This window comes from Sander lucioperca, chromosome 18 (assembly GCF_008315115.2).
Source record: "Sander lucioperca isolate FBNREF2018 chromosome 18, SLUC_FBN_1.2, whole genome shotgun sequence".
Lineage (NCBI taxonomy): Eukaryota > Metazoa > Chordata > Actinopteri > Perciformes > Percidae > Sander > Sander lucioperca.
Genome location: NC_050190.1, coordinates 25,509,981 through 25,535,465, shown reverse-complemented (window position 1 = coordinate 25,535,465; position 25,485 = coordinate 25,509,981). Strand labels below are relative to the sequence as shown.

Here is a 25,485-nt window from a genome sequence, read left to right as displayed (position 1 = left end):
ATACAGAGAAGAGCTGGTTACTCTTCATATAACGCACCATAACCTTGACTACCCTGCACTCTCCTCAAATAAAACCCTGACAACTCCATAAATATACAGAGTGCAATGCAGATAGAAAGGAGTCCGGTGCCAAGCTTTCACACTGTATGTACTTTCGGCTCAAATAAGATCCATAGAGACCACAATTTGCACACATGAAGCATAGCATAGCTCATCAATGGAGAGTGCCCCTTCTGCAGCTGCAGCTATTGGAGCTGAGCATTCAGTGGCTCACTGGTCTGGAATATATTTGTAGAGGAAGATGGGTGAGAGAGGGATACCCACACTGACTCCATTACATAAGAGACACAGTGCACAGAAGACGAGTGTAGGACACTGGACTCTCACTCTCATCTACTCATCTCCCCCGTGCCTTATGGTGCTGAATGAAAGAGGAAGAAGAGGATCAAAAGTAGGGGATGGATGGGATGATACAACGGAGGGGTCAGCTCATCTGAGGGGCTCTGCCCAACAGCCACGTCTCCATGGCAACGTGTGGCCCCTGCCTCGGTCCTGGGGAGAGTGGAAGTGACGGCGGCGATCTGTGTGCGTTCTGTCTGCCTCATTATGTGGGGAATGGAGTGAAACAGCCAGGGGGTGCATTTGTTCTGCGTGGACTACCCCTCAGCTGCCAAGCGTCTGTCTATTTATAGAAACGATATGAGAGAGAGAGAGAGAGAGAGAGAGAGAGAGAGAGAGAGACCATTTCTCCACTCACTTTCCTCCCTCCTCCATGTAGAATAGGTCTATTTTTTTGGCGTTTGATTCTGCAGCTCTCTGTAAGTGACATTTCAGTGAGTCAGTAGATGTAGTGAAGGTTAAGGCTTTCACTGACCACAGCTTCATTGGCTTTGCTTCCTATCTGGGAAAGGGGATTAATAATAATAAAAATAAAAAACACACATATTGTATATTAGACCTGAACTAAAGCATTGTTGTCAATTATTTTTTTCCAATTAATCATTATAGTCTATAATGTTTCTGAAATAATGAAGAAACGACCATCACATTTTCCCACTGTCTAATGTGACATCTTCAAATTTCATATTTTGTTTGATCAACAGTATAAAAACCAAAGATTCCATTTACAAATACTATAAAACGGAGAGAGTGGCACATCCTCACGCTGGACCCAGCGAATAATTGGCATTTCTAGTTAATAAATGACTTTAAATGATCACACTGGAAAGATGGGATCATTTATCAAACATGACAAGTTAACCTATAGTTTCTAATAGGGGTATAGTGCTAAATAACTAACACTTTTTTAGTATACAAACACTTGAAATAATAATGTGACACACAAATGATTCTCTCATGTTTTGGGAGCCATTTTATGTGGCTCCTCACACGGTTTACGGACAAGAGAGCTGCTACAAACGGTGCCCAACACGCAACTACAACACTAAAACAGAAAAACAGGAGGTAACTAACACTAAGGCCGATAGGTGAGTGTCTTGGAAATAGACCGACCGGTCAGCTTATTGCAGATATAACAACGATCGTACAGTAAGTAATGAAAAGTACAGGGATGCCAAAGATATGTTTAAGTCTCCATTACATAGTTTGACCACTAAAGAGCACCTACGCATGTATTTTTCAACTTTAAAATGTCCCAGTAGGCTATATATATTTGCCACAATTCTTTTAAAAAAATTAGAGAAATAATTTAGGGATCCTTTTTTTGTTTATGTTATGAACTTATAATAAAAATACAGCTCTGATACAGCTGTTGGAGAGTAAAGAGTAAACAGAGTGAGGCTGATATGAAATTACCATAATGCTGAATTACATGCGTGCATTGCTTCCTGTAAATTCTTGCATGCGAGGGCCATTTGAATCTAGCAATGGCGAACTCCGCCGACAACGATGAAAACTACTCAAAAGAGTGGGATAAACAGAATGTAGATGCATTGAATAGATATTGTTGATATAATGATAAATGTAATCAAAGACAGGGTTTTATTTCTTTTATATTCAGGGTTGTTTTTTTTTTATACTTTTTAGGATTATAACTTTAAAGATCACATTAAAATAGGTTTCCTGGAAAACAGAAGTGATCTTCAGAGATAAGTTTGTGCTGTATTAGTGGGTGTAACTTAAAAGTCCAACCCATAAAGTAATCACACATTTTTGGAAAATCTCCCTTTTTGAGCAAACCTTTCCCTCCACAAGTGACAGCCTATTGGTTTATAAAAAAAGGAAATACATCCCATTGGCTGTCAACCTGGTTAGAGGATTCCCCGGGGGGGATCCTCCGCCCATTCACAGAATGTGGTCAAATATTTTGTATTTCGCTCGTGGAACAGAATAATCATGTCTCTAATCTTTGTGAGAAATGTCTTCCTGTGAGATAATACCAGTGGTAATTCATCTTCATCTGGAGTGTGTGAGTGTGTGTTTGGGAGGAGGGACTTTTCATTCATCAAGGGCCAAAAAAGACTGAGAGCAGACACATCAGAGCTGTGATGATCTGGCAGCAGGAAAACCAACTCACAGGGCCGCACATTAGGAGGGGGAAATCTGAATGATTCAGGGGCCACGGAGCTGGAGAGGGCCCCTGGAAGATTGTAGGGATTAGTTATTTAGCGTTTCAGAGGGCCGGATTTTCAACCAGCTACACGATTCTCGTTTCTAAGACCTCATTAGTTTTCCTGCTCGTGGAATGAAGTTGTAAATATTGAATTTGATTTCTTCTTTTCTTAGCCCATGTCCAATTAATATTTGATCGCGTTTTCTTTTCATTTTCTAATTAAAAATTAAACAGCACGTGAAGGGGGCGCGCCTTCTTCAAATTAGGACTCCGACTCGTTATGCATCCTGGCGGCTCGCTTACGATAGCGAGGCCTCCCGGACTGACCCATTTTGGCCTCGGACGACTACACCCGTGCTGCATCTCCAGAAAAGAACTGCGGCGAGCCGTAACATATCTTCGCTTCGGCGCTCTAAAGTCTCCTTCACATGGTTCATTAGAAGTGGACTCTATGGAGAAGCTGCAAGGCGGTGTGGCTTTGCACAGCTAGTGAGCTTACAGATGGTTCACCAAACACACAGCTCATAAATACTTGTGATGTGTATTTAACAGTGGTGGACTGTAACTAAGTACATTCACCCAAGTGCTGTACTTAAGTACACATTTGAGGTACTTGTACTTTACTTGAGTGTTTTCTTTCCATTCCACTTTCTACTTCGCTACATTTCAGAGAGAAATATTGTACTTTTTACTCCACTACATTCATCTGACAGCTTTAGTTACTAGTTACTTTACAAATTAAGATTTTTGCACACAAAAAAACATGTAGTTTATAAAAAAAAAAATTATGTTTTTCTTCAAGTCCAGCTGGAATGATTAACCATTAAACACTTGATTGACAGATGGTTTCCAGTTTATAAAATGTGAGGATTTTTCTGCATTGAGGACTTTTACTTTTAATACTTTAAGTACATTTTCAATGCAGGGCTTTTACTTGTAACATGGTATTTTTTACAGTGTGGTATTAGTACTTTTGCTAAAGTAAATAATCGGAACACTTCTTCCACCACTGGTATTTAAAGACCTTAAGGAGGAAATGAAATATATAGTTAAAAGCGTAGCCAAATAAGATCATTTTACATACCATAACTGGAAAAACTGGCATAAATTATAAATTGTCAAATTATTAAAAAAAGACATACACGTTGTCGACTACTTTCTACCAAAGAAATAGTCCCTGTGAGTGTTTTGTGTATTATCCAGACGGATTCCAAAGTCCGACACTTCTTCCACCATTGCAGCTAACCATACAGTAGAAGCCACATCCTCCTAAGTACAGTTCAGATTGGCTTATCAACTATCAAACTCAATATTTCTCCTTTCCCACAGTTCGCAATCACAAACAGCCCAGGGGCAGGCCTGTGGAGCATCCACAATAAGTGTGTGATTGACCTCTAAGATTACAGATGCACCAACATGTGACATGCTCTAAATATAGAGAGGCTTCTTCAGAAACAGAAGCATTCACAGCCCAACAAAAAAAGGCTTGATCTGATCTGTCAATCATGTGACAAATGACTTGATTAATCTGTTCGCCGGATTAGAGGCAATTGCTGCACAGCCTGACACTCAAAACAAGCAACGACAAAGCAGGAAGATTTCCATCCGTACAACCTGTGCATGAGAAAAAAATAATCCTCACGTGAGCCGTTTTTGTCCCGTACATTCTCGAGCCTGAGGAACACTGGTTATTACTGACTCAAAATCATGAGCTGAAAAAAATGTGATTACAGAAAATGTATCCCAGGACATTTTCATACCGACCTCTCCACCTGAAGAATATTCATTACATCCTATTTCACAACTGAATGAGGTAAGGCACATATATATTATCTGTCAGTCAGCCAAACATTACTCATATGTACAATCTGAAGACTTGGCGCAAAAAAATCATGTTCTTTCGGTTTGTAGAACAAACAAAAAAAAAAAAGCTAATACTATTTCCATTATAAAAAGGTAATAAATCCACCGCATTGCAAAGTAATAACTGTCAGAGAAACAGATTACTGTCGAGACCTATAAAGCCTGAGGAAAAGGCTGGACCGTTGTGTTATTTATTCTTTTATACTTTCAACTGGTAAATCAATGCTATACTGTTGTAAACAAAGACTCACCACGCCTACGAGCTTTTGTCAAAGACTAAATGAAAGTCAAAAGTAACCATTTGGATCAATAGAAAATAATTTATTGAGACATGGGAATCATACATTGCTATATATTTTTCCTACCTTGCTTTGTGTAAGGTAAGGTGCAGCAGCACACAGATGTGCCACCTACTGGTTGTTTATGACAAGCTCCTGATCAGAGTGGAGAATAACACACCGACAGCTGACTGCTTTATACTTCTGTGTAGAAAACAATAAGAACCGATGCACACTGCTTTACCTTACCGCCTGTAGTCCTGAAAGTGTTACAACCAGAAGAGACTACAACTTGTTACAAACAATAAGCAAAAAGTTTAAAGTCCAACACAAACCAAGACCACAGAAGTCGAGTCCATGCCCTGAGGCTGCAGCGCCTGGGTTGCTTGGGTCTCAGGTAGGGGTGTAACGATAGAGATCTGGATCGTTATATCATTTCAATATGCCACGATCCAATATTATCGATGCAAAGTGAAAGTACAGTCACATAGCGTATGTAAGATGCCCCTTTATTTTCGAATCCCACTTCATCTTTATTCTTTATATTAAAAAGAATAGTTTGTTTGTAATTTAAATGCCTGGAAGAGCCATAAAAACTGACAAATCATATTTTACTGTGTAAAATATTTTACTGTGTAAAATAGGCATATGATCATGTCTCGTATCGATCGCAGGCCCCTGAATTCAATCAAAATCGTATCGTGACAGACTTTAAGATATCAGTAAATATTGTATTGTATTGGTGTCCAAAAAAATCAATAGAATATCGTACTGAGATAAAACTTGGGATTTACACCCCTAGTCTTAGCGGTGCCTTTGCCCCAGACTCGGCCCATTCCCGTCTGGTCCGCCCTGCTGCAGTGTGTGTGCAGCCCGCTGAGCCTCAGTCTTTTTTATTCTGCCTGGCGCGCTGCTGCTCCTGGTACTCCCTGGAGTCCTCCCAGGGACGAGGACCGCGGATGTTCTTCCACTCCTCCAAATTCACCTCCTTCAACTTCTGCAGAAGGGAGAAAAACAACAACAACAGGAGACAAGGTTTAATACTTCAGGAATTCACCATTTGACCAGACATACATGTAGACTCAACTCTGAAAACTAGGGCTGGGAGAAAATCACAATACCTCAATGTTGATTTTACAACCATATTGTAGGGTTGACTATTGGTGCTTTCACAAAATATTTTCACAATGAGATTTTAGATAAATAATCATCAATAATGTGGATATTAGAAGTGTGAATCTTCACTGATCTCCCGACTCGATTATCATGTCAGTGATTCGATATCTCGATGCATCACGATGCGTCAAATACATTTTTCTATTAAAGCCATATAGGATATTTAATTCATAGCTTTTCAAGCTTCAAAAACAACATTCTGCTGTGCTCTAATACTAAATCAATAGGATACATAAAACTACAGCACTGAGCACATGGCACTTCCTGAATGTGCAAAACATAACAGAATATGTAAACAGAAAGGTTGTTAGGCCTACATTAAATTGTAACAGAAATAATCGATTATGGCCCGGCCAATTATCGATGCAGCTAAGTGGTTAAAGGCAGATAATAGAACAGCTAGAACAGTCTGGCAAGTTAAAAAAAAAAAATCACGTCGCTTTACTGTAATGCAGCTAGAGCTGGGAACCGACTTTTTAGGCACCAACCAAAGTCTTGAGTATCGAAAAATGCCCCTTCATTCAATACCCAAGGAGTAAATCTCATCAGCGTCAGTGAGCCAATAAGCATGCAGCAGGCGTCTACCAAGATCTAATAATGCTGCTGATTGGCTGTCTAATGTTACACGTCGTAGAGACACGCAGGAAAAACTCTCCGTTACACACAGAGACGGGGCTCACGTAGCAGGAGCTGGAAAATAAATACAAAGATTTGTGCCGTAACACTGTAATTTATTTTTGTTTTATAAAATTGACATCGAAAAAAGTATCGTTTAGGAACCGGTATCAAAGTCACAGTATTGGTTTCAGTACCGACATTTTTTGAATGATACCCAGCCCTAAATGCAGTCTTTCAAACCAAGAAAAGACAACACTTATGCCATATAACGATACTACGATATCCAAAATCTAAGAAGTAGAGATGCACCAATTACAATTTTCTAGGCCGATTCCGATTTCCAATTTTTTTATTGAGTTTGACTTGCCGATACCGATTTTAGCTGATTCCGATTTCATTTTTTCTTCATTCTTTACAGCATACAAATATTTATTTTCTATCTTTTCTTTAATAGAACATTTTACATAGAACATTTTTTGAACAGATAATCGATCACTATAAAATAGAACTATATAAATTACTCCTGGTGTGCGAAATTCACAAACATCTAAAGTGCAATGTTACGGAAGAACCATTTCCTTCTTTTCACATCCAATATCCAACAAAAAATAAAAAAGTGATATATTTAGCAAACTAAACTTCTGTGATTGTTAGAGTGCATGTCGGAGAATAGCGCGGGCACACGGCAGAAAAGGGAGAGAAGGAAAAAGAGACTGGAGTTGCTGTCCGGAGGATAACTAGCCAGTTGAGAACTGTAAGTCGTATAACTTATATTGTCAGTTCATTGTTAGCTGGTGATTTTGTTGTTTGTGTTCTTCACCTGCTAGCTAGGTTGCACGTGGCTGTTGATTCGATATAATGGCGATTGTTGAACGCCCTTGCTCACGTTTGTATTTTATGTGCATTATTTACATGCTACAGTAGTTACGCTGCATTAAGATAATGTAATTAATAGTGGGTTTATTGTTATTATTTGCTAGCCTATATATAATCCCTATGCATTGTGTATGGTAGCCTTTACAATGTTATTTATTTAACAGCATTTGACCGGCATAAAATCGGCATATGTCAGACTGACCAGCCGGTCGCCGGTCATGGCCGATCACGGCCAATCACGTGAAAATCGGCCAATTCCGGTCACCAGCCGGTCTATCGGTGCATCTCTACTAAGAAGATATCTGGTCTCATATCACGATATTGATATAATATCTATTTATTGTCCAGCCCTACTGAAAACTGTACCGGATTATTTCAAGTCTAAAAATATGAACTAGTGTTCTTGCATGAACACAAGACAATATTTCAAAGTCTTCAAAGATTTTTTTTTTCTCAGTTTACCTCATGTACTTGTGGAAAATTATAACCATCTGGTATGTCATGCAGGTGAGAGGAGGCAAGAACTAAGCTGCCGGTATGCTTCTTCAGAACAGCTTGTCGGATTGGAGAATAGCTTCGGTAAGCTCCCCTCCCCAAACGTCTTTCCGACGTCGGATTAGGAGGCCCGAGTCTGACTTCTGGAACTTTCTGAAAGCCAGAATCCCACATTCACAGCCACCTGCCTCCAGGGAGAGACTATGTGCAGTTTTCCCCATATTTAAACAATCTCAATGACGAATGGCTTTTCACTCCGCCCTACAGTGTGGTTGTTTGGCAATATAAGAACCAATGTTCCTTAAACTGAGGTTGCCAATAATCAATTGTCAACTGCCTATGAGCAACATTCATTAGGGCTGCACAATTGATCGCAATTTTATCAAAATGACAATATGGACTAGTGTAGTATCCATAATGCTGATAATCTGTATCTCGTCTTCAAATCTAAACATTACATTTGTATCGACTGTTTTTGTTAGTATGAAAAAAAAACTGGGAATTAAAAACAGAGGGACATCTGGGCCACACTATATGACTTATATTATATTACTAATAACCTAAACAAATGAACACTTGATTGGGTGCCCAGCCTGTGTCTCCTTACCTCATACTCCTCCTCCAGCATGGCTGACTGCTTCTGGACATTTACTTTGGCCTCCAGTGATGGATCCAGCTGAGAGAGAGAGAGAGAGAGAGAGAGAGAGAGAGGTGGGTATCAAAATTGGGGGTAAAAAAAGTCATTACTGTTGCTGAAGAGAATTTAAGAGTGACAAAAGACTCAGTGACTCAGTTCTGCATTTCTGCTGCTGTCAGTATTATGCTAAAATACAACAAATTGCTTGTTGAATTTAAAACAAATGAAAGAAAATCATTTCCAACATTTTATTGAATTGAACATTGAATTGAATATTAAAAAAAAGGCACCACTAAAAAACAACGACAGTTGCATTATACAGTTCAGTTTTCTACTGATATTTTCTTTCGACTAACGCAGAAAATCAAAAAGTGTCTCTCGCGATGTGTCGCAGCCTTTCGCAGTGTGTATAGCGCCAGTTGATATCGTGAGGACGATAGAAAAAACAATATATTGTGAAGCCCTAGTATGGTTGCAACGTTCAACCGAAGCAGCTGTCGGTACACGATCTGTGCTGCCTGCATGATCCGTCATGCGCCTGATGTTCGCACATGGGCTGATGATAATCCTGTTTTACCGAGGATACGACACTGCACGATCTGTTCCACGCTAGCCTCCACCGGGAAGCTAACGTTAGTTTAGCGAACAGCTAATTCGGCTAACCGCTAGCTGACAGCTTGATTCAGTCTAAAATAACGTTAACTCAAACTTAACAATGGGAAAAGCAGGCTACTACAGCTAAATTAAGACTTTACAGCAATAACAATAAAGACAATTGTGATTGTATTTTAAATGAGCACAAGTAAAGTAGAACTGACGTAACAGCCGTTATATATTTTAACGGTTATTTTCAGGTTTTATTTTGAGGGTCTTTTAAAGTTATTACATGCTGTCTCGGCTAGCGGTTAGCCGAATTAGCGGTTAGCTAAACTAAAGTTAGCTAGCCTGTGGAGGCTAACGGCAGACAGCTACAATCAGCTAGCGGTTAGCCGAATTAGCTGTTAGCTAAACAAACGTTAGCTTCCCGGTGGAGGCTAACGGCAGACCGCTACAACTACGACTGGAAACGTGGAACAGATCGTGCAGTGTCGTAAATCCTCGTACAACTGCGCATGCGCAGAACGGATGGTGCAGGCAGCGCGGATCGTGTACCGACAGCAGCATCTCCCCCTCCTCTTCTTCGTGTATCATGGCTTTAAAACGATGACATCTGCATTAGAGGTGAAGTGGTTTTCAGGCGGCCCGTAACCGTGTGTGGAAGAGATAAGCACGGAGAACCTTCTCTCTGACACAAAGTCCAGCCTCTCCAAACCTAGAGAGGTCTAAAATGTAACCCATTTTTACTCTCTAATTTATTCCGCTTGATTTGGCATCAACATCACCAGGTTTAGTAAAAAAGGCAAAAGATTATGTGTCAGAGGTTTTGGGAGAGAGAGTTGAGTCCAATGGAGCTATCTGGGTTTTGCAATTCAAATTGATTTTGCCCGAGAATAGGACTGAAATGAATCCCATTCTGAATCATTACTTTTAATGAGTTCTAATATTTCACAGCAATAACGCCGCGGTTACTCCGGTGACTGATGCCTTTCAAAATTCCATGATTGATTTTTAATTAGACCTACATTACTACAGCAAATAAAATATATTGAATATTTTGCAGCCTTCAGACCAAAAAATTAAAATAGCCCGAGTAATTAGTAGGACACCTAATATGGAGGTGTTATTAGCTTTTCTCCAACTGTCTGCCACAAGCCTGGACCTCAAAATCTAACTGGGAGCATCAGGGGTGAAGAAAACACGCACAAATCCTGGACAGGAAAGACAAAAGGCCTTGAAGTTCATCTCTTCTGCAGGCTAAATAACATAGTTGAATGGAAAATACTAATTGGATCATACAGTGGCTTAACCCTCACAGCGGTTTTGATGATTTAAGTGGGCAAATATCTGTAAGAACAGAATAATGGAATCGGCTAATGACAGCTCTGAGTAAGAACCGCAAGAGTGGTTTTAGGCATGTGCATTTTCACACACACCCACACCCAAACACCCACACACAGTGTGCCGCAGGCCCTGTCAGAACAGAGCGAGTCGTGTTGGGGGAAGCTGCCCATGCACGCTGCCAGGGGGCACGACGCCTCCCTCCACCGTCGTCATCCACAGTCCAGTGCCGCTTCACATGGACGGTAATAAGAAAAGATGCCCCCACCATCTGGCTCCCACCCACATCGCCGTTTGTCAAAGCAAAATAGCACAAAAGAGCCACGGCCCCTCGCAGCCAGCTCATCACACTGTGATAGCTTCTAATAAAAGGGCTGGTCTTTCTGTCACTCTAATGAATCGTGTCTGTCATTTAATGAATTATTAGAGCTTGTTCTCTTGTATTGACTCACTAAATGCGTTAGAAAAGACTGTCAGTGCTGTGCTGTATGCCTGCAGTGTCTGTAATGATGGATAGACAAATCGTATCTAATTCTATTAATAAATAAGCCTCAATCAACCACACTGCACTGGGAGATCCCAGCAGTCCTGGCAGACAGCCCCAAACATCTCTATATGTTGGCTATTTTTACACTGCCCTCTTCAGATAAAAACCATGATCCTCATGTGCAATTAAGTGTCTAACCACTGGGAGGAGTTATTGCACACAGGCAGTACAGAGACAGTGGGAGGTGGTTCTTTCCACTGGTTTCTTGTGATGGAGGAAATGTGAGGAGCTTAATCTACTGGCACGTTTATCATAAGCAACTCTCCATCAAATATGTGTAGGCTAAAGTAAGATGCATCTTCACTAGTAGGGCGGTTTTTTTTTTTCTTCATTTTGTAATGCCGTGTATACTATTGTCCTGAAATGAGTTTAGCTCGCCATTCCCATAGATGGTGCTGTGTCGAATTCACACTGACGCCTGGGCACTCTTGTTATCATCAAAAGAAGAACGAGTGCAGCAGAAGTAGTTTTGTCCAAGGGGGTAAGCGTCGCTTCAGAGCTCGAATCTCCTATGGCGCCATTTTGATGCTACAAAGCGATCACCCCCCCGTTAGCATTCCATTGACTGCCATTCATTTTGACGTCACTTTGACAGCGAATAACTTTACATCTGAAGAGTTTAAAGACTTTATTTGTCCATTGTTTATTTCTAAAGAAACACAACAATGTATAAAAGGCTCCATTACCTTGTACCTCATGTTATGGCTCCGTAGTATACGTTTTTGTAAAAATAGGCTAATGATTGTGTCATAACCACGAGACTTACTGTCGCATAGTAGAGGAATTACCGTATAGTACAGGAGAAGCTCGCAGGCAGTTTGGACTTACATTAGCTGTTTAAGTGTAATTACTAATGTTAACTAGCATTTTAGTTAGCAATAATTAGCCTGTATCCATGTTATCTCCTTACATATACCTACGCTCTCCGTCTCTGCTAGATTGGGAATGATTGAGATTTCTCTTGGCACAGCTACCAGAAGACTTCCAACTTTCAGACAGGTTGCTCACGTCACATTTACGTTGTTTCCCTCAGTTGGAGGCTGCGCAGTAACACTCCGCGCTCACCGGAAAAGTGCTTCTAAAGGCCTTCACTGGTCTCCGTCCAGAGCAACGGGATCTGTTGGTCCATTCTTATATACAGTCTATGGTTTTGTCGGCACAAACAATGGCAAACCTCACAGAAAGAATTATTCAACCTGCTCCATCCTCATTGAAGGTGAGTTTGGGCACATTTCGGCTTTTATAACCTCGAGGGGAAGACGGAACTTGATAGGAATCATGCTATATGCAGCCTTTGCAAAGCGAAAGTTAAGTATTTTGGAAACACCACAAACTTGAGAACTCGCATGGTACGCCATCACCCAGAGATTAACATTAAAGACGTGGACGAACAACAACCTAAAGTACTTAACATGCCAGTCAACCAACGCACTCTTTCAATGCTCCAAACTCCCACCCAACTCTGAACGAAAAGCTCTTTTTATTTAACAGTTTTATACTAAAAGTTTTTATTTTTGTATGAAGACATAAAGTAATATCAAACTACATGTAATTTGTTGTTTCTTTTCTTTTAAATTGTATTAATAAATTGTATGTCTACTGCAATCACATGGGAAAAGTAACTACATTTACATACTGTGAATAGGTTTTTTAATTGAGAATCGTTTTTGAATCGAAAATCGATTTTGAATCGAATCGTGACATTTTCTGAATCGTGCACCCCTAATGTTCACTGTAGTGAGTGGACCCTCCGTCAACTGGTTTATAAATGATTTGTATAGATGAGTTGTTTTTCTATTCACTGAGAAAGATGCAGTCCAGTAGGATTGCAAAACAGATACAGTACGTGTAGATTTTTCTAATTGTTCTGAATTTGGTCTTTTATGTGCTTGGCATTTTAGTTTAATTCTCAGATATTTCATTACATTTGTACATCAATCCCCCATAGTCTTTTTATTTCGATTACTTATTTGTTTCCTTGTCTTCTTCAAGGTTGAATATTATATTCCCTTGTGTGTATTTTGACTGAATGTACATCCTCTACAAGACATTGTATGCTTGCGTTTGTAAGTTCTTCAATGTTCAATAAAAACAAAGGGAGAAAAAAAATGTAACCCAACAAACCTTTTTTCTGATCCTCTGTGCATCATAGCGAATTTGTGTAAACTCTCGCAGGCCAAAGGAACCTCCGACTACGAGCAACTGAAAAAAACAGTGAGAGTACATATGTTGTATATAGTTAATTTAATCCTAAATACTTTGGTTAGTGATGTTGGGGCATTGCAGAGCATTTGCTTCAACAAAGTTCAAGTTACTTCTGAATAATGTGGACATGACATGGCAGTAACACTAGTGCCCAGTTAATCATGAAAACTTTGACTAATTAGTTGTCGTTTTAGCATTTGTAAAAAAAAAAATAAAAAAAAAATCTAAAAGAAAAAAATGATCCTCAAAACTGGTCAGTGCAACCCCACCCCCCTAAAATACCCAGTACAACACAAATGACTGTGGAGCCTTGTAAATGACCACAGAGCTGAAAATAACATCTCTTTAAAAAAAACTTTCAAGAAACTCAACATTATAACCTTCATGGACATAGGGTTTGTCTCAGGGCTGACAACACTGAAGTAAGCTGCTTCCGATTTGGCAGTTAAGGGAAACTTAAAGGTGCTGTAGGTAGGATTGTGAAGATCCAGGACTAAGCCAAAGAATTTCAACATCGACAACTTCTCAGTCCCTCCCCCCTTTCTGCTAAAGCCCAAACGCTCTCCTAAGCCCCTCCCCCCACAAGGGAGAATGAATGCGTGTGCATGAGCAGTGACTGACACGCAGCCCCTGGCCCTGATTGGAGGTTCTGAACAGGGAGCTGTGGATTTTTGCAAATCTCACTACAGGCTGTAGGTGGAGCCAGAGGAGCTGGATTTGTTTTTTTTAAATGACCTGCCTAATGTAGTTCTACTGGAGCATAGGGTCAGTTTCAGTAAATATGACATAAAGTCATATTACCTTAAAAATATTACCTACTGCATCTTTAAATGACAATATTGAGCTACAGATGCGCCGATTTTTGCCTCACTTCTTGTTATAAAATGGTGTTCCTAGTTAAAGCCTCAATGCTGCTTAAAACCCACTTTCGGATTTGTTAAATCTCTTTTTAGATGATTTCACTGAATTTTCTTCATCCTGACGTTAATAGGCCAGGTCTAGCTCAAAACCTTTATACACTCAACTTCTTTATCACGTCCAGGTTTTACAAGTTGACTCCAGGAGCTGTTTTAAAACACCGTTTCAGATTTGTGAAATCTTTAATCTATTTGAGAAAACACAAAAGCGGTGACTTCACTGCTCTTTTTTCACACCCAGACCGTAATCAGACGGTCACACGTTGGAAATGAATTTCTTTCTTTGTTGAATTTAAAAAAAAAAAATGTCTCAGGAGTCTTAATGGGTAAGGTTGTCCAAATTTGACAAGTCCAAATATTGTAATTTTTTTTAATTTATTTTTTTATCTAGATCTGTCTGATGTGGTCTGGTTGGGAAAACAAGTTTTCATAAAAAAAATAAAAGAAATAAAAATAAAATAAAAGTTTATACAAATCTGAAAGTGTAGCTGTTGTTTACCAATCTGAAAGTAGGTTTAAACAGCATTAGTAGAGGTGTTGAAATGAATCAAATAATCGATGCATCGAATCGTGGACGTGCAAAAAAGTATTTAATAAACTGCCAACTGAGTGTAATGAATACACTGATTTAAACCCCATCCATATGGATAACCTCACTCTTTTACCCTTTAGCACACGCTCTTATGACTCCAACAAGACCATGTTCATTTGCTAGAGGAACAGGAATGCTAGCTCGCGTTAAATCGTGCTTTGAAACACGGATTTAAAAAGAAAAAGATACAACTTTATGGACGATATAATTAGACTGTATTATTAACGGTTAACTGAAAATAACTCGCTTCGACGTTTGACAGCAGCGTTGTGTATCATGACACTGATAACTTGCTAGCTAAAGTGTTACCTAACAGGCTTATCAAATATGTAAATACGTAAAATAAAAGTTACTTACAAGCATAGGGACTCCATATTTGACCGTCTTGTTTTTCTGCAAAGCCTTAAAGGTAAACATGTCTCTTCTCTCCAGCTACAAGTCCATTTTACTGATGAAAACACCGAGCAGGTCACAGCCATTGACTGTATATATACAGCCGGGACACGCTTCCTGAATGGGTCCGTCGCACTAAATTGTGTGTAGAATTGTGAAGACGCGATCGAAGGTTCCTGTCTGTGTCGGTCTCAGGGATGGCGATGGGAAATAAGTATTATTTTTATTAAATGTGTTTGTTAAATATCAAAACTCCTCCCGTTCTCGCCGAGTACTCCTTGTGATATTTAATTCGGTTCGTTCGTCGTGCCTTGTCCTCGTTTCTTGCAGTCTCTCAAACACATTCGCACCTTCAACCTTCTACATTGGTGTATTTTACAAACGAGCGCATAATGTTACACTTTACACAACTGCTGCCCATTTCACACGACATAGAACATTTTTTTATGTTTTCCTACCATCTTTGCAGCAGTTAGTTTCAGTTCTCACTCCTGTCTGTTGACCCATTCAAGGTGTTTCCACCGAGGTGGATGCAGCATGTGTGGGCAGGTGATACAACAGTAGCTTTTTGGGAGGAACCAATGCGTGACTACCTTTCTTTGACCCTCTATGGTGACTACCAGCCTTTGGGCCTCATGGCGCCAAATACCCTTCCTCTTCCTCTTCTGGGTTGTATCAAAGCACGTCTCCCTTATTAGAAATTCTTTGGTTGTATGGCAGTTGTGTCAAAGACTCTGATTCTCCAGGTTCACTATGTGGCAATTACTTTGTTGTAACTTAATTATACATTTGTCTGGATTCTGTATGCACCACTAAATGAAATACACTGAAATGATGTAGGCCTTAAGTCAACACCTGTCTCAAGTCTTGAGACCCTATTTTGTTGAGGGGCCCAAAGTTAAAGTGTAGTTTTTTCTGTGGGACAGTTAACCACATTCCAAAGAGTAAAAAAACATGCAAAAACACTGGTGTCTTAACACATGCATAATCCTGATTTACCATAATGATAATCTTAAACTCCTAACAGAACAAAGTGCTGAACTGAAGAAAATGTCCCCACAGATTTCACTCAGAAGCTAGGTTAAAACTGGTTTTAACAGTGGACATAGGTACAACACAGCGCTACCATATCCTCTCCAGTTTCCTCAATTCCATCTTCTCTTGATGCAGGTAATCACTAACGTTTTGTGGGAGTAGGCCACCATTATCATTTCAATGAGTGTGGGTCCTGTTGTTACCTGCTTCTCCAGGGACATAGGGATATGTATATATACATACAGTTTAGGATATAGGCATTTGATTTTCAGAGTCAGCTAAATGCACCAACTGTCAAAGTAAATCCATTAAAAACATAAGTGATCACTGTAGCAAACAGAATAAGAAGAGAAAGTATAGCAATTTTTCTTTATTACAATTTTTGTCTGTTATTTTCAATCAGGTGAAGAAAAATACCTTTTTTTGTTCAGTATAATAAAATATGTTAACTTTATTCATTTTATGAAGAAAAACAATAACAAAATAAAAACAGAAAAACATTTTTTCTCTCTCCCTCTTTGTAAACCTGGAGAGCTGCTGCATTGCGTGGGAAGCAAATACAACGGAGACAGAATGTGAGGGAGCAGTGATGAGGATGGAGAGGTGGGAGGAAGGAGGAGACAGAGGATAATGACAAAAAAGATAAGGCCAGAGACATACAAAAAATGAGCGTAGTAGGACAGGAGTTTGGTGAAAGGGAGCAGACGGAGGACGTGGCGGTAATCAGAGCGGGTAGGCTGGTGGTCCCGAGTCAGGACGACTGACAGAGTGTTCAGAGGTCGCTCTCTCCGTACAGAGCCGTAGAGAAGGACATGTAGTCGAGGGCTCCGGGCACGGCGTCGGGGCCCGTGTAGGGGGCCATGCGGGCCATGCAGTACTCCGCCTGGTCTGGAGGCAGCTCCCGGCGCAGCTCATCAGCTAAAATGTAATTCTGTCGAGGAGGAGAAAATTAAATTACATTTTTTTAATGTTAGAGAAGCGGCTGGATGCTATCAATACATTCTATATATTCAGAAGGAGCAGATGGTGAGACATTGGGGAAATGAAATGAGCTTAATAGAATAGAATATACTTTATTGTCATTGCACAAGCTTGTGTACAACGAAATTTGCTGTGCCGTACCTGAATATAAAAAGTACTTAAAGTAATAAATACACAAATACATACACTATGTATGTATGTTAATGCACTAGTGCAGAGTCATCCCAGTCAATAACATATATGAACAAGCATAGTTCTTCTTGGCTGTAAGTGACTTTGGACTCACTTAACCCTGTATACATGCATACAAGCTGCATCCATACACAGAGTTTCAGGGAGCACTCGGCTGCTGCGTCTAAGCGTGCCGCCATCTTTCATTATTATAAAGAGCAGGTGTCTGGATTTAGATTTGTTTTAATATTTGAAAATGTATACGTATGTAGGGTGGCTTGTGGCAGGGAGATAGAGGGGTCGCCACTCAACCACCAGATTGGTGGATCAATCTCCGGCCACATGTCAGTGTCCCTGAGCAAGGCACTGAACCCTAAGTTGCTCCCCGCATGCTGTATGTTTAGCTGTCCACTGCTACTAATACTTAGGATGGGTTAAATGCGGTAATTCAATTTCACTACGTTGTACTGTCAAATTGTATGTGACAAATAAAAAAAGTGTTTCGTTTTAAAACGTTTTTTTCTTTTGTCATTTAACTAAAAATCCCCTGTAATGTGAAAGAGTTGCATATCTGCAGAGCAATGGCGCTTACTGCCACTTTCATCTCATTTAACGGTCAAGCCCATTGTACAAACGATGAGAGCTGGAACAAATGAGTCAAACATCTGGCAAGCCAAAGAGACTTAGATATTTTTCTCTGCAGTCGGCAGACAAAAGTCAAGGTAACATGGAAAAGAAGTCCAATGAGATGTCTTTGTTCTTATTTCTGTCCTTTAGTGGTTAGAAATACATTTTTGTAGGATATCAGGGACTTAATGAATAATTTGGCAGCTGAAGAGTTTTCTGGCTTTGAAATTCCGTGGTTGTGAATAGAATTAAACAGGCTCCTTAAAGACATCTCAAAACCTGCATTTAGTGATTTTTTGGCCACTTGGAGACAGTGGAAACAAGATGTTAAAGACACAACATACAGTATAATCACATTTAGGTTGATATGGCAAACATTAGCATTCATTTACAGTCGTGTTTCTGGCCACCTGATGAATGTTAAGTGTAATATTCACTCTCTTTTCAGATCGGTTTTGGCCTCCAACAACTCCTGAGGGAAATATCTGGCTCTTTAGCTGCTAAATGCTCCACTATGTTCACCAGCTAGTCGGTGACTTTGTCTGTCTGCTGTTTGGTGATGGACAGGTAGTGTACACTGGTTTTATTAGAGTGGTTATCCACTGAAACAGCTGCGTTTCACGCCCAAAACGACACTTATGAGAGTGAACCACAACAGAAAACCAAAACAACGAGCTGGGTGATGCTTTCACATAAAAAAAGTATTTGATTCATTGTTAATGTCAAAAGCTTTAAATGTGCTGCTTAGTATTTTTCCGCATTTTTATTTGTGCTTCTTCATGTCTGTGTCTCTTTTCTGCTACCCTGAACGTGTATTAAACATTCATCTGGAGCTTAATCCACAATGGGAATTTCTACTCTGTGTCATTATAGAGAATAGAATAGAATACACTTTATTGTCCCTGAGTGGAAATCTGTCTTGGGCATAGTGCTACAGTCTGTTGCTTAACAATACAAACATGTAACAGAAAAACCATTCTAAAATCAACATAAAAACACCATAAGATCAACAAAGCATCTTAGGACATGAAGGAAGGACACATGACTGTACAGACAATACCAATCTTAAAAAGTGACTGTAGTAATTAAAGTGCAAAGTGCAAAAAGTGCTGGTGTATTTATTGCACTTTGCTCTGATGTGCTAAGATTTACTGTTGAAGTTCAGCAGCTTGATAGAGGCTGGGATATAGACAACAACAAGGCCGTACCTTATCCCCTGCCAGGACTTTGAAGGAGGCCATGACTTGGTCGGCGGTGTCCGTGTCGGCCGTCTCGCGGGACATGAAGTCGATGAAGGCCTGGAAGGTGACGATGCCCATCCGGTTGGGATCCACTATGCTCATGATGCGGGAGAACTCGTTCTCCCCCTGGTGGCAACAGAGAGGAACTGTGAGACTCAGTCGCCATGGTGACAGTCCCCACGGCAACACACAAAAACGCACAACAAAGGGCAGGTATTCTGCACTCAAGAGATATAACTTGTTCCTTGTTTTTGAATTAAGTCGAGGTACTGTTGAATTTGCATCACCATGCATTCTAATACATTCATTAAATAAAGCAGTATGGACAATAAACCATCTTTTTAAATCTGAAACAATAATAATAATACATAAAATGAAGGTTACATCTATCCATTACCACTTCCGACTGGTCTCATTAATTACACGCAAACAAACATTCATACTTAAAGAGTGCTCGTGGCTTTACCAGGTTGTAACCAACGGAGATAAGGCAGGTTTTGAAGTCTTCGGCGTCCATGATTCCTGATCTCTTCTACAAGGTCCGTGATGGACAAACGAAACCAGGAGGAGAAGGAGAAAGATGCAGAGTGGCAGGGATAGCGGAGGGAAATCGTTGGAAGAGTAAAGGATGAACAAAGAGACGAATTAAGGAGGAAAGCCACAACAAGCCACAATGTGGACGTTGCAAGGTTTGTGGAAATCACAAAGGAAATTTAGACCGGAGGGATGAGCAGTAAAAGGTGGGAATAGAGGGAGAATAAGGGAAAGGATAGAGGTACAAGGGGGGGGGGAAGTACAAAAGGAAAAAAAGAAAAAGAAACCAGTTAAACCTCTTACAGCAGAGGTGTGGCTACGAGTAAGTACCTGTGCATCGTTGGCGATATCGAAGCCCAGGCTGATCAGGCAGGCCTTGAACTCCTCCGCGCCCAGAGTGCCCGAGTGGTCCTGGGGTGTGGGGGGGGGCCAGTGCCAGGCGAGGCCATGCAGCAACACATACAGCGGGGTCAGTGACGGTGAACGGGTGAATGGGGTGGGAAGGGGAGGTAGGTGAGGTGGTGTTGGGGGGGTGGAGGGAGTGCACCATGCACAGGGGGTAAAAGGAAGTGAGGGGGGGGGGGAGAAGGGGGGGGCATGCACGAGATAAAGAACAGAGAACACAGTGCATATTGATTAGGATGTGGCAGGTGAACACACTGCTGGGCGAGGCATTCAGAGGCGTTAATGTGCAGTGCAGGCAGACTACAGGGCCCTGCGGTGGGGTTATTCATATCGACCATGGCACATGGTACTTTACATCACAAAATAGGCTCTTCTTAGAAGAGCATCATCAATGCAAAATGCTTCATTAAACACTTCATACAATCACATTCATTTTCCCATATACTCATATGACGTAAACGTAGATACACATACTTTGGGCTGCGACTAACGATTTTTTTTCATTATCGATTAATCTGCTGATTATTTTCTCTATTTAGTTTTTGGTTGTTTGGCCTGTTAGATGTCAGCCAATAGCAAAACAAATGTTCATCACAAGCTCCCAGAGCCTAAAGCGTGATTTATGGTTCTGCGGAGGCTCGCGGAGCTTTCACCGTAGCCTACGTAAGTGGCCTGAAGTTTATACTTGTGCGTTGGTGTGTGCGTCGAGCCGGCATGTGTGTGTGTGGGGAGTGCGTGATAGAGCAAGGGACAAAGTGAGAGAGTGAAGTGATTAGCTTCGGAGCGATTACCGACTCTAGAGGCATAGTGAGAGAAACAAAGTGTCTCCCCTGTTCTTTCTGACCACGGTGGGAAATCTTTAGCAGGAGAAGTTAACCCTCTCCTTGATTTCATGTTGTTTATGGAGAAGGAGAACCAGGAAATGAGTCGGGGGAAATGCAACGCTACCAAGCCACGGCCGAGCGACGTGTCGTTACAGAGGTGCGCGTCAGGCTACGGCGTAGGATCCGGCGTAGGTCCGTGTCTCCACGTACCTACGTACGTAGCCACGGCGTAGATTTAACGCAGAAGTATAAATCAAGCTCAAGTGTTCGTCTTAAAATGTCTCATTTTGTCTGATCAACAGTCCAAACCCAAATATATTCAGTTTAATACCATACAGGACTAAGAAAAGCGGAAATAATTTACACTTGAGAAGCTGAAACCAGTCATTTAAAAGGCTGGTCATTTTTAAAATGACTAGTGGAGTTTTAGAACAGCTCGCATTAAGCTTCTATCGATTAAGCAACTCATCTTTTCAGCTCTACTAAAGATTATTTTCACTGTGGATTAATGTGTTGTTTAGTTTCTTTAGATTATTAAACTAATTAAGTAAGTTTATGAAATGGTGATATGATGACTAATGATAAACGCCCATCCCAATTCCATACTGTAGATCCAACTGACATCTTCAAATTGCTTTTTTTTTGGTCAACAAGATATTCAAAGATTTTCAATTTGCACTAATGTAACACATATCCTATCCTTCTAAAAAAAAAAAAAAGCTAAAATCGGCATTCCTGATGAAATATGAAACAAAAGCCCAAGTTCAGGTTCACAGTCGGCTTCCTCAACCTCAGGTATTGATTAACAAATGGCCAGCTCTGGAAAAATGCATGAGGTAATGGCGGAGTCAGCAGGAGAGCTGGGGTGTGGAGGAGGAAGGAGGAGGAGGGGGGGGAGCTAAATAAAAACTCATCCATAATTGGTGCTGTTTCTGACACAGGGGGTCCCAGTGTAAACACTAGGTTCTGGAGGTAGGAGGGGTGGCTGAGGGGGAAGAAAGCCAGTTTCATAGAAATGAAATTGATTCTCCATTTCCATTCTACATGCTCTGTATTTATTGTCTTATTTAATGCCGACATTCTTTTATGTCACAATAAAAGATTTCAGCTGTTTCATGAGGCTGAGTCTGGCTGACATTTTCCTTCATATGCCTCAAAGCCCCCGAGCTTTTAAAGACAAATGATGTGTGACAGAACTGTAAGTCTCTTTGCAACCAAGCGGTTAGGGTCAATGCACAGCCTGATGCATTACACACACACACACACACACACACACACACACACACACACACACACACACACACACGGCACACTAAATCTTTTCTGCTTAAAGGGTCAGTAAAGGTTTGCCGTTAGCCACACTTCAGGCAGACCCAGAAATTACATATTCTCACCTCAACTTCTTTGCCTTGTTGATGCGGTCTAAATATATAAAAGACAAACCTGTGACTCCACATGCCAGAAGTTATTACATTAATCTTTAAAGCAGACGGTTGACACTTTAGGAAATACACTTATTTACTTTTTTGCTGAAAGTTAGATGAGAAGAGGGCATGGATCTTCTCATTAACTCTCTCGGCAAGAAAGTGAATAAACATCTAACTATAAATCAATGAATCTCTGTGTGTGCATTTTTTTTTTGTGTGTGTGTGTCTCCCGCATGCGCAGTACAGCAGCAGCGGGGTCGGGGAGTTGCTACATCCCTAGACGGCTGATTGCAGTGCAAGGCTCTGCTACCAATGGAGAGCCTACGAGCCTCTGTACAGCAGCAGGGGCGGGATCAAAAAAGCAACTAGCAACAAATCTAGCGACTTTCTGTAGAAGAGAGACGCCAGTATTGTGCCTGGAGAGAGCGAGGTCTTTCTCTCTTGCGGCTGTAACACACCTCTCCCTCTCTCTCTCTCTCTCAGTGACGGCCGCGTCCTGTAGCGGGCGTGTCGTGTAGTTCTGCAGATAGGATCTGTGCGCTGTGCAGGAGGAAAAGTAAAAAAGACATTCTATCGCTTCTAACCTTCTCTCTGCGGGATAATTTTTATTTTTAAAGTAAATACAGCCGAACTCACAGCACAGCTGTTGTCTTATGTCTTAGGGGATTTTTTCAGATGATGTCGCGTTTATAAAATCATGATTTTAGCAGTGCAAAAAGAAAAAGAAAAAAACACATACTGGGAACGTTCCGAACAGGCTCCAAACGGGCACTGCACTAGTGTTTCCCAAATGTCGAACTATTCCTTCAATAACATGAAACCTTTTTTGTTTCCTATTTCTCACTATAATGTAAATGAGCTGCGTAGCACCTACAGCGCCTCTCCTCGCCACCGGGACTTAGTTTGAGTACTGACCCTGTCGAAGTGGTTGAAGGAAGCGCGGTACTCGTTCAGCTGCTCCTGGCTGATGCCCTTGGCGTCCCGCGTCAAGACCTGGTTCTCGATTTCGTTGATGGTGCGGGCGATGGTGGTGAGTAGCTGCTCCCAGCCCACGCGGATGTGCTGCAGGGGGCAGAGAGAGAAAGAGAGAGAGATAGAGAGAGAGGAAGTTAAAGGAAGAGAGACGGAGAGTAAAAGAGTCTCAGAGGCATTGGTTTTAGCTGGGCTTTAGCCTTGGGTTAAACAGTGGTTTGAAAAAAAAGTAATGTTTAATTTAACCTGCATGGAGGATCAGATAACTGGGATTTGACTGCATCAGCACAATACAGACCTACATAATAGCTTTGAAAATGGGTCAGTTGATGTGCAGAGCTTCAATAACAAGATGAATCTGAATTACTGGCCAGTAAAAATAATTCATGGCAGGCAGGCAGGCGGGGGTTTATAGTTTTCCAGCACTTCCACAAAAAAGTTAAGTACACTGGAGCCTGGATGGTAAACTGCTACGTCAGGAAGGTTCCGTATTAAACTCTTTCCTGTGGTTGTCTCAACATCCTGCCACCCTTTGCTTTGTTCTCTGTGGCAAACCACAACCATCTGACACTAATGCAACATTTAACCACGCATGAAAAGTATTTGCAGTGTCCAGCCAGATGATTATGTCAACAAGACTAACAACAATCCCAGTCTTTTCTCTGTTATGTTTGGTGATTAAAAAGCCTGGCTGCAGGGTTTTTACCTCCATGGTGTAGTTGGTGTGCTTGTTGTCAAAGATGAGAGCTTCCTGAATGAGCTGGTGGTCTCCCTCCAGCTGGTCGATCTTTGGCTTGTAGTTGACGATGCTCTTCTCGTACTGGCGGAGGTGTGTCAGCTGGTCCTCCAGGGTGCCGTGCATCTCGATTGAGATGCGGCCGATCTCCTACACACACACAGACACAGACACAGACACACACACACACACACACACACACACACACACACACACACACACACACACAGAATGAGTCATTGCATAGTGGAGGACATGAAAAGAATATACACAAATAATCCCCCCAAAAACACCATTTTTGCCTGGCATTTTTCAGTTACCCTTACACTACACTGTCATACAGACACATTCTTATCATATCTAATGTAGGTATTCAATTCAATTCAACTTTATTTATAGTGTCAAATCTCAGGACACTTTACAGATAGAGTAGGTCTAGACTAGGGCTCGGCGATATGGAGAAAATCAGATGGCACGATATTTTTGACCAAATACCTCGATGTTGATATTACAACCATATTATAGGGTTGACTGTTGGTGCTTTCACAAAATATTTACACAATGAGATTTCAGATAAATAATCATCAAAGATGTTTATACAATGACAAAGTGGGTAAAGGCAAATAATAGAACAGCTAAAACTTTCTGGCAAGTTTTCACTCTACCGTAATGCAGCCTTTAAAACCAGGAAAAGACAGCACTAACAGTAAGCCATGTTACGATATCCAAAATCTAAGACGATAACTAGTCTCATATCACGATATTTGATATAATTTACAGAGACCTTATATACCCCACTATAATGATTAACAGCCTGTTTTTACATAGCTTAATATAATTTCCTGGACACATCAGTGACCACATGAGATAAACATTAAAATGGAGTCTTCTTATTTTAAACTTTGACTGGTAAGCCTAAGACTAAAACAGAAAAATACTTTGCACATCTATAACGTGAGGCAGGTGCGTCGGAAGAGGGACGAGTAGCTCAAAAGTTGCAAGGAAACTCCCGCACACTGTCCAACTTGTGTCTAACAAAAATAAATGTAATAGCTGGCAACGTTTCTGTACTAGACCTTCCTCAGGCAAATTATGTTACATACTGAGAATGCCAGCTATTACATTTATTTTTGCAAGTTAGACAGTGTGCCGGAGTTTCTTTGCAAAGTTTAAGACTAAAAACATAAAAATGCACTGAAACTACAGAGAGGCTGCAATCGCCACCTCGCCGTAACCTCGTAACATGGTCATTTTGAATGTCGCCGTTTGTTTGCGCTGACCTCCATCTTGTTCTGGATCCAGGGCCCGATGACGTTGGCCTGGTTGGCAAACTGTCGGCGCAGACGCTCGTTGTTCTGCTGCCGGGCGTGTTCCTCGATCAGAGCCTGGTCGCGCTGCGGCACCAGCTGCCGGACCTACAGCAGG

At 41.0% G+C, this 25,485-nt stretch overlaps 3 protein-coding genes across 7 annotated transcripts in view; all 3 read right to left on the bottom strand.

Annotated features, from left to right (window-relative positions):
- The window catches only part of slc8a3 (solute carrier family 8 member 3), a 175,023-nt gene extending 159,325 nt beyond the window's left edge, over nt 1-15,698 (bottom strand). The window contains exon 1 of the mRNA XM_035994866.1: nt 15,566-15,698. The gene's annotated coding sequence lies outside the window, so the exon portion shown is untranslated. The remainder of the gene's footprint in view (nt 1-15,565) is intronic.
- Nucleotides 4,736-15,537, bottom strand: LOC116057446 (cytochrome c oxidase assembly protein COX16 homolog, mitochondrial). The gene is made up of 4 exons (XM_031309914.2): nt 15,072-15,537; nt 13,125-13,202; nt 8,486-8,554; nt 4,736-5,710 (listed from the first exon to the last, which is right to left on the bottom strand). Exons 1-4 carry the CDS (start codon nt 15,129-15,131, stop codon nt 5,597-5,599), a joined length of 321 nt encoding a protein of 106 aa, XP_031165774.1. The 5' UTR covers nt 15,132-15,537; the 3' UTR covers nt 4,736-5,596.
- An 833-nt stretch (nt 15,699-16,531) lies between the features above and the next one.
- actn1 (actinin, alpha 1) overlaps nt 16,532-25,485 on the bottom strand; it is a 69,234-nt gene continuing 60,280 nt past the window's right edge. For 2 of the 5 annotated variants that reach the window (XM_031309839.2, XM_031309838.2), the window contains exons 16-22: nt 25,341-25,475; nt 24,031-24,210; nt 23,268-23,414; nt 20,027-20,107; nt 19,629-19,694; nt 19,130-19,288; nt 16,532-17,073 (exon numbers count right to left, since the gene is read on the bottom strand). In XM_031309839.2, coding sequence (XP_031165699.1) covers nt 16,915-17,073; nt 19,130-19,288; nt 19,629-19,694; nt 20,027-20,107; nt 23,268-23,414; nt 24,031-24,210; nt 25,341-25,475 — 927 coding nt within the window. In that variant the 3' untranslated portion in view covers nt 16,532-16,914. The remainder of the gene's footprint in view (nt 17,074-19,129; nt 19,289-19,628; nt 19,695-20,026; nt 20,108-23,267; nt 23,415-24,030; nt 24,211-25,340; nt 25,476-25,485) is intronic. The other 3 variants (XM_031309842.2, XM_031309841.2, XM_031309840.2) reach the window with 2 other exon arrangements.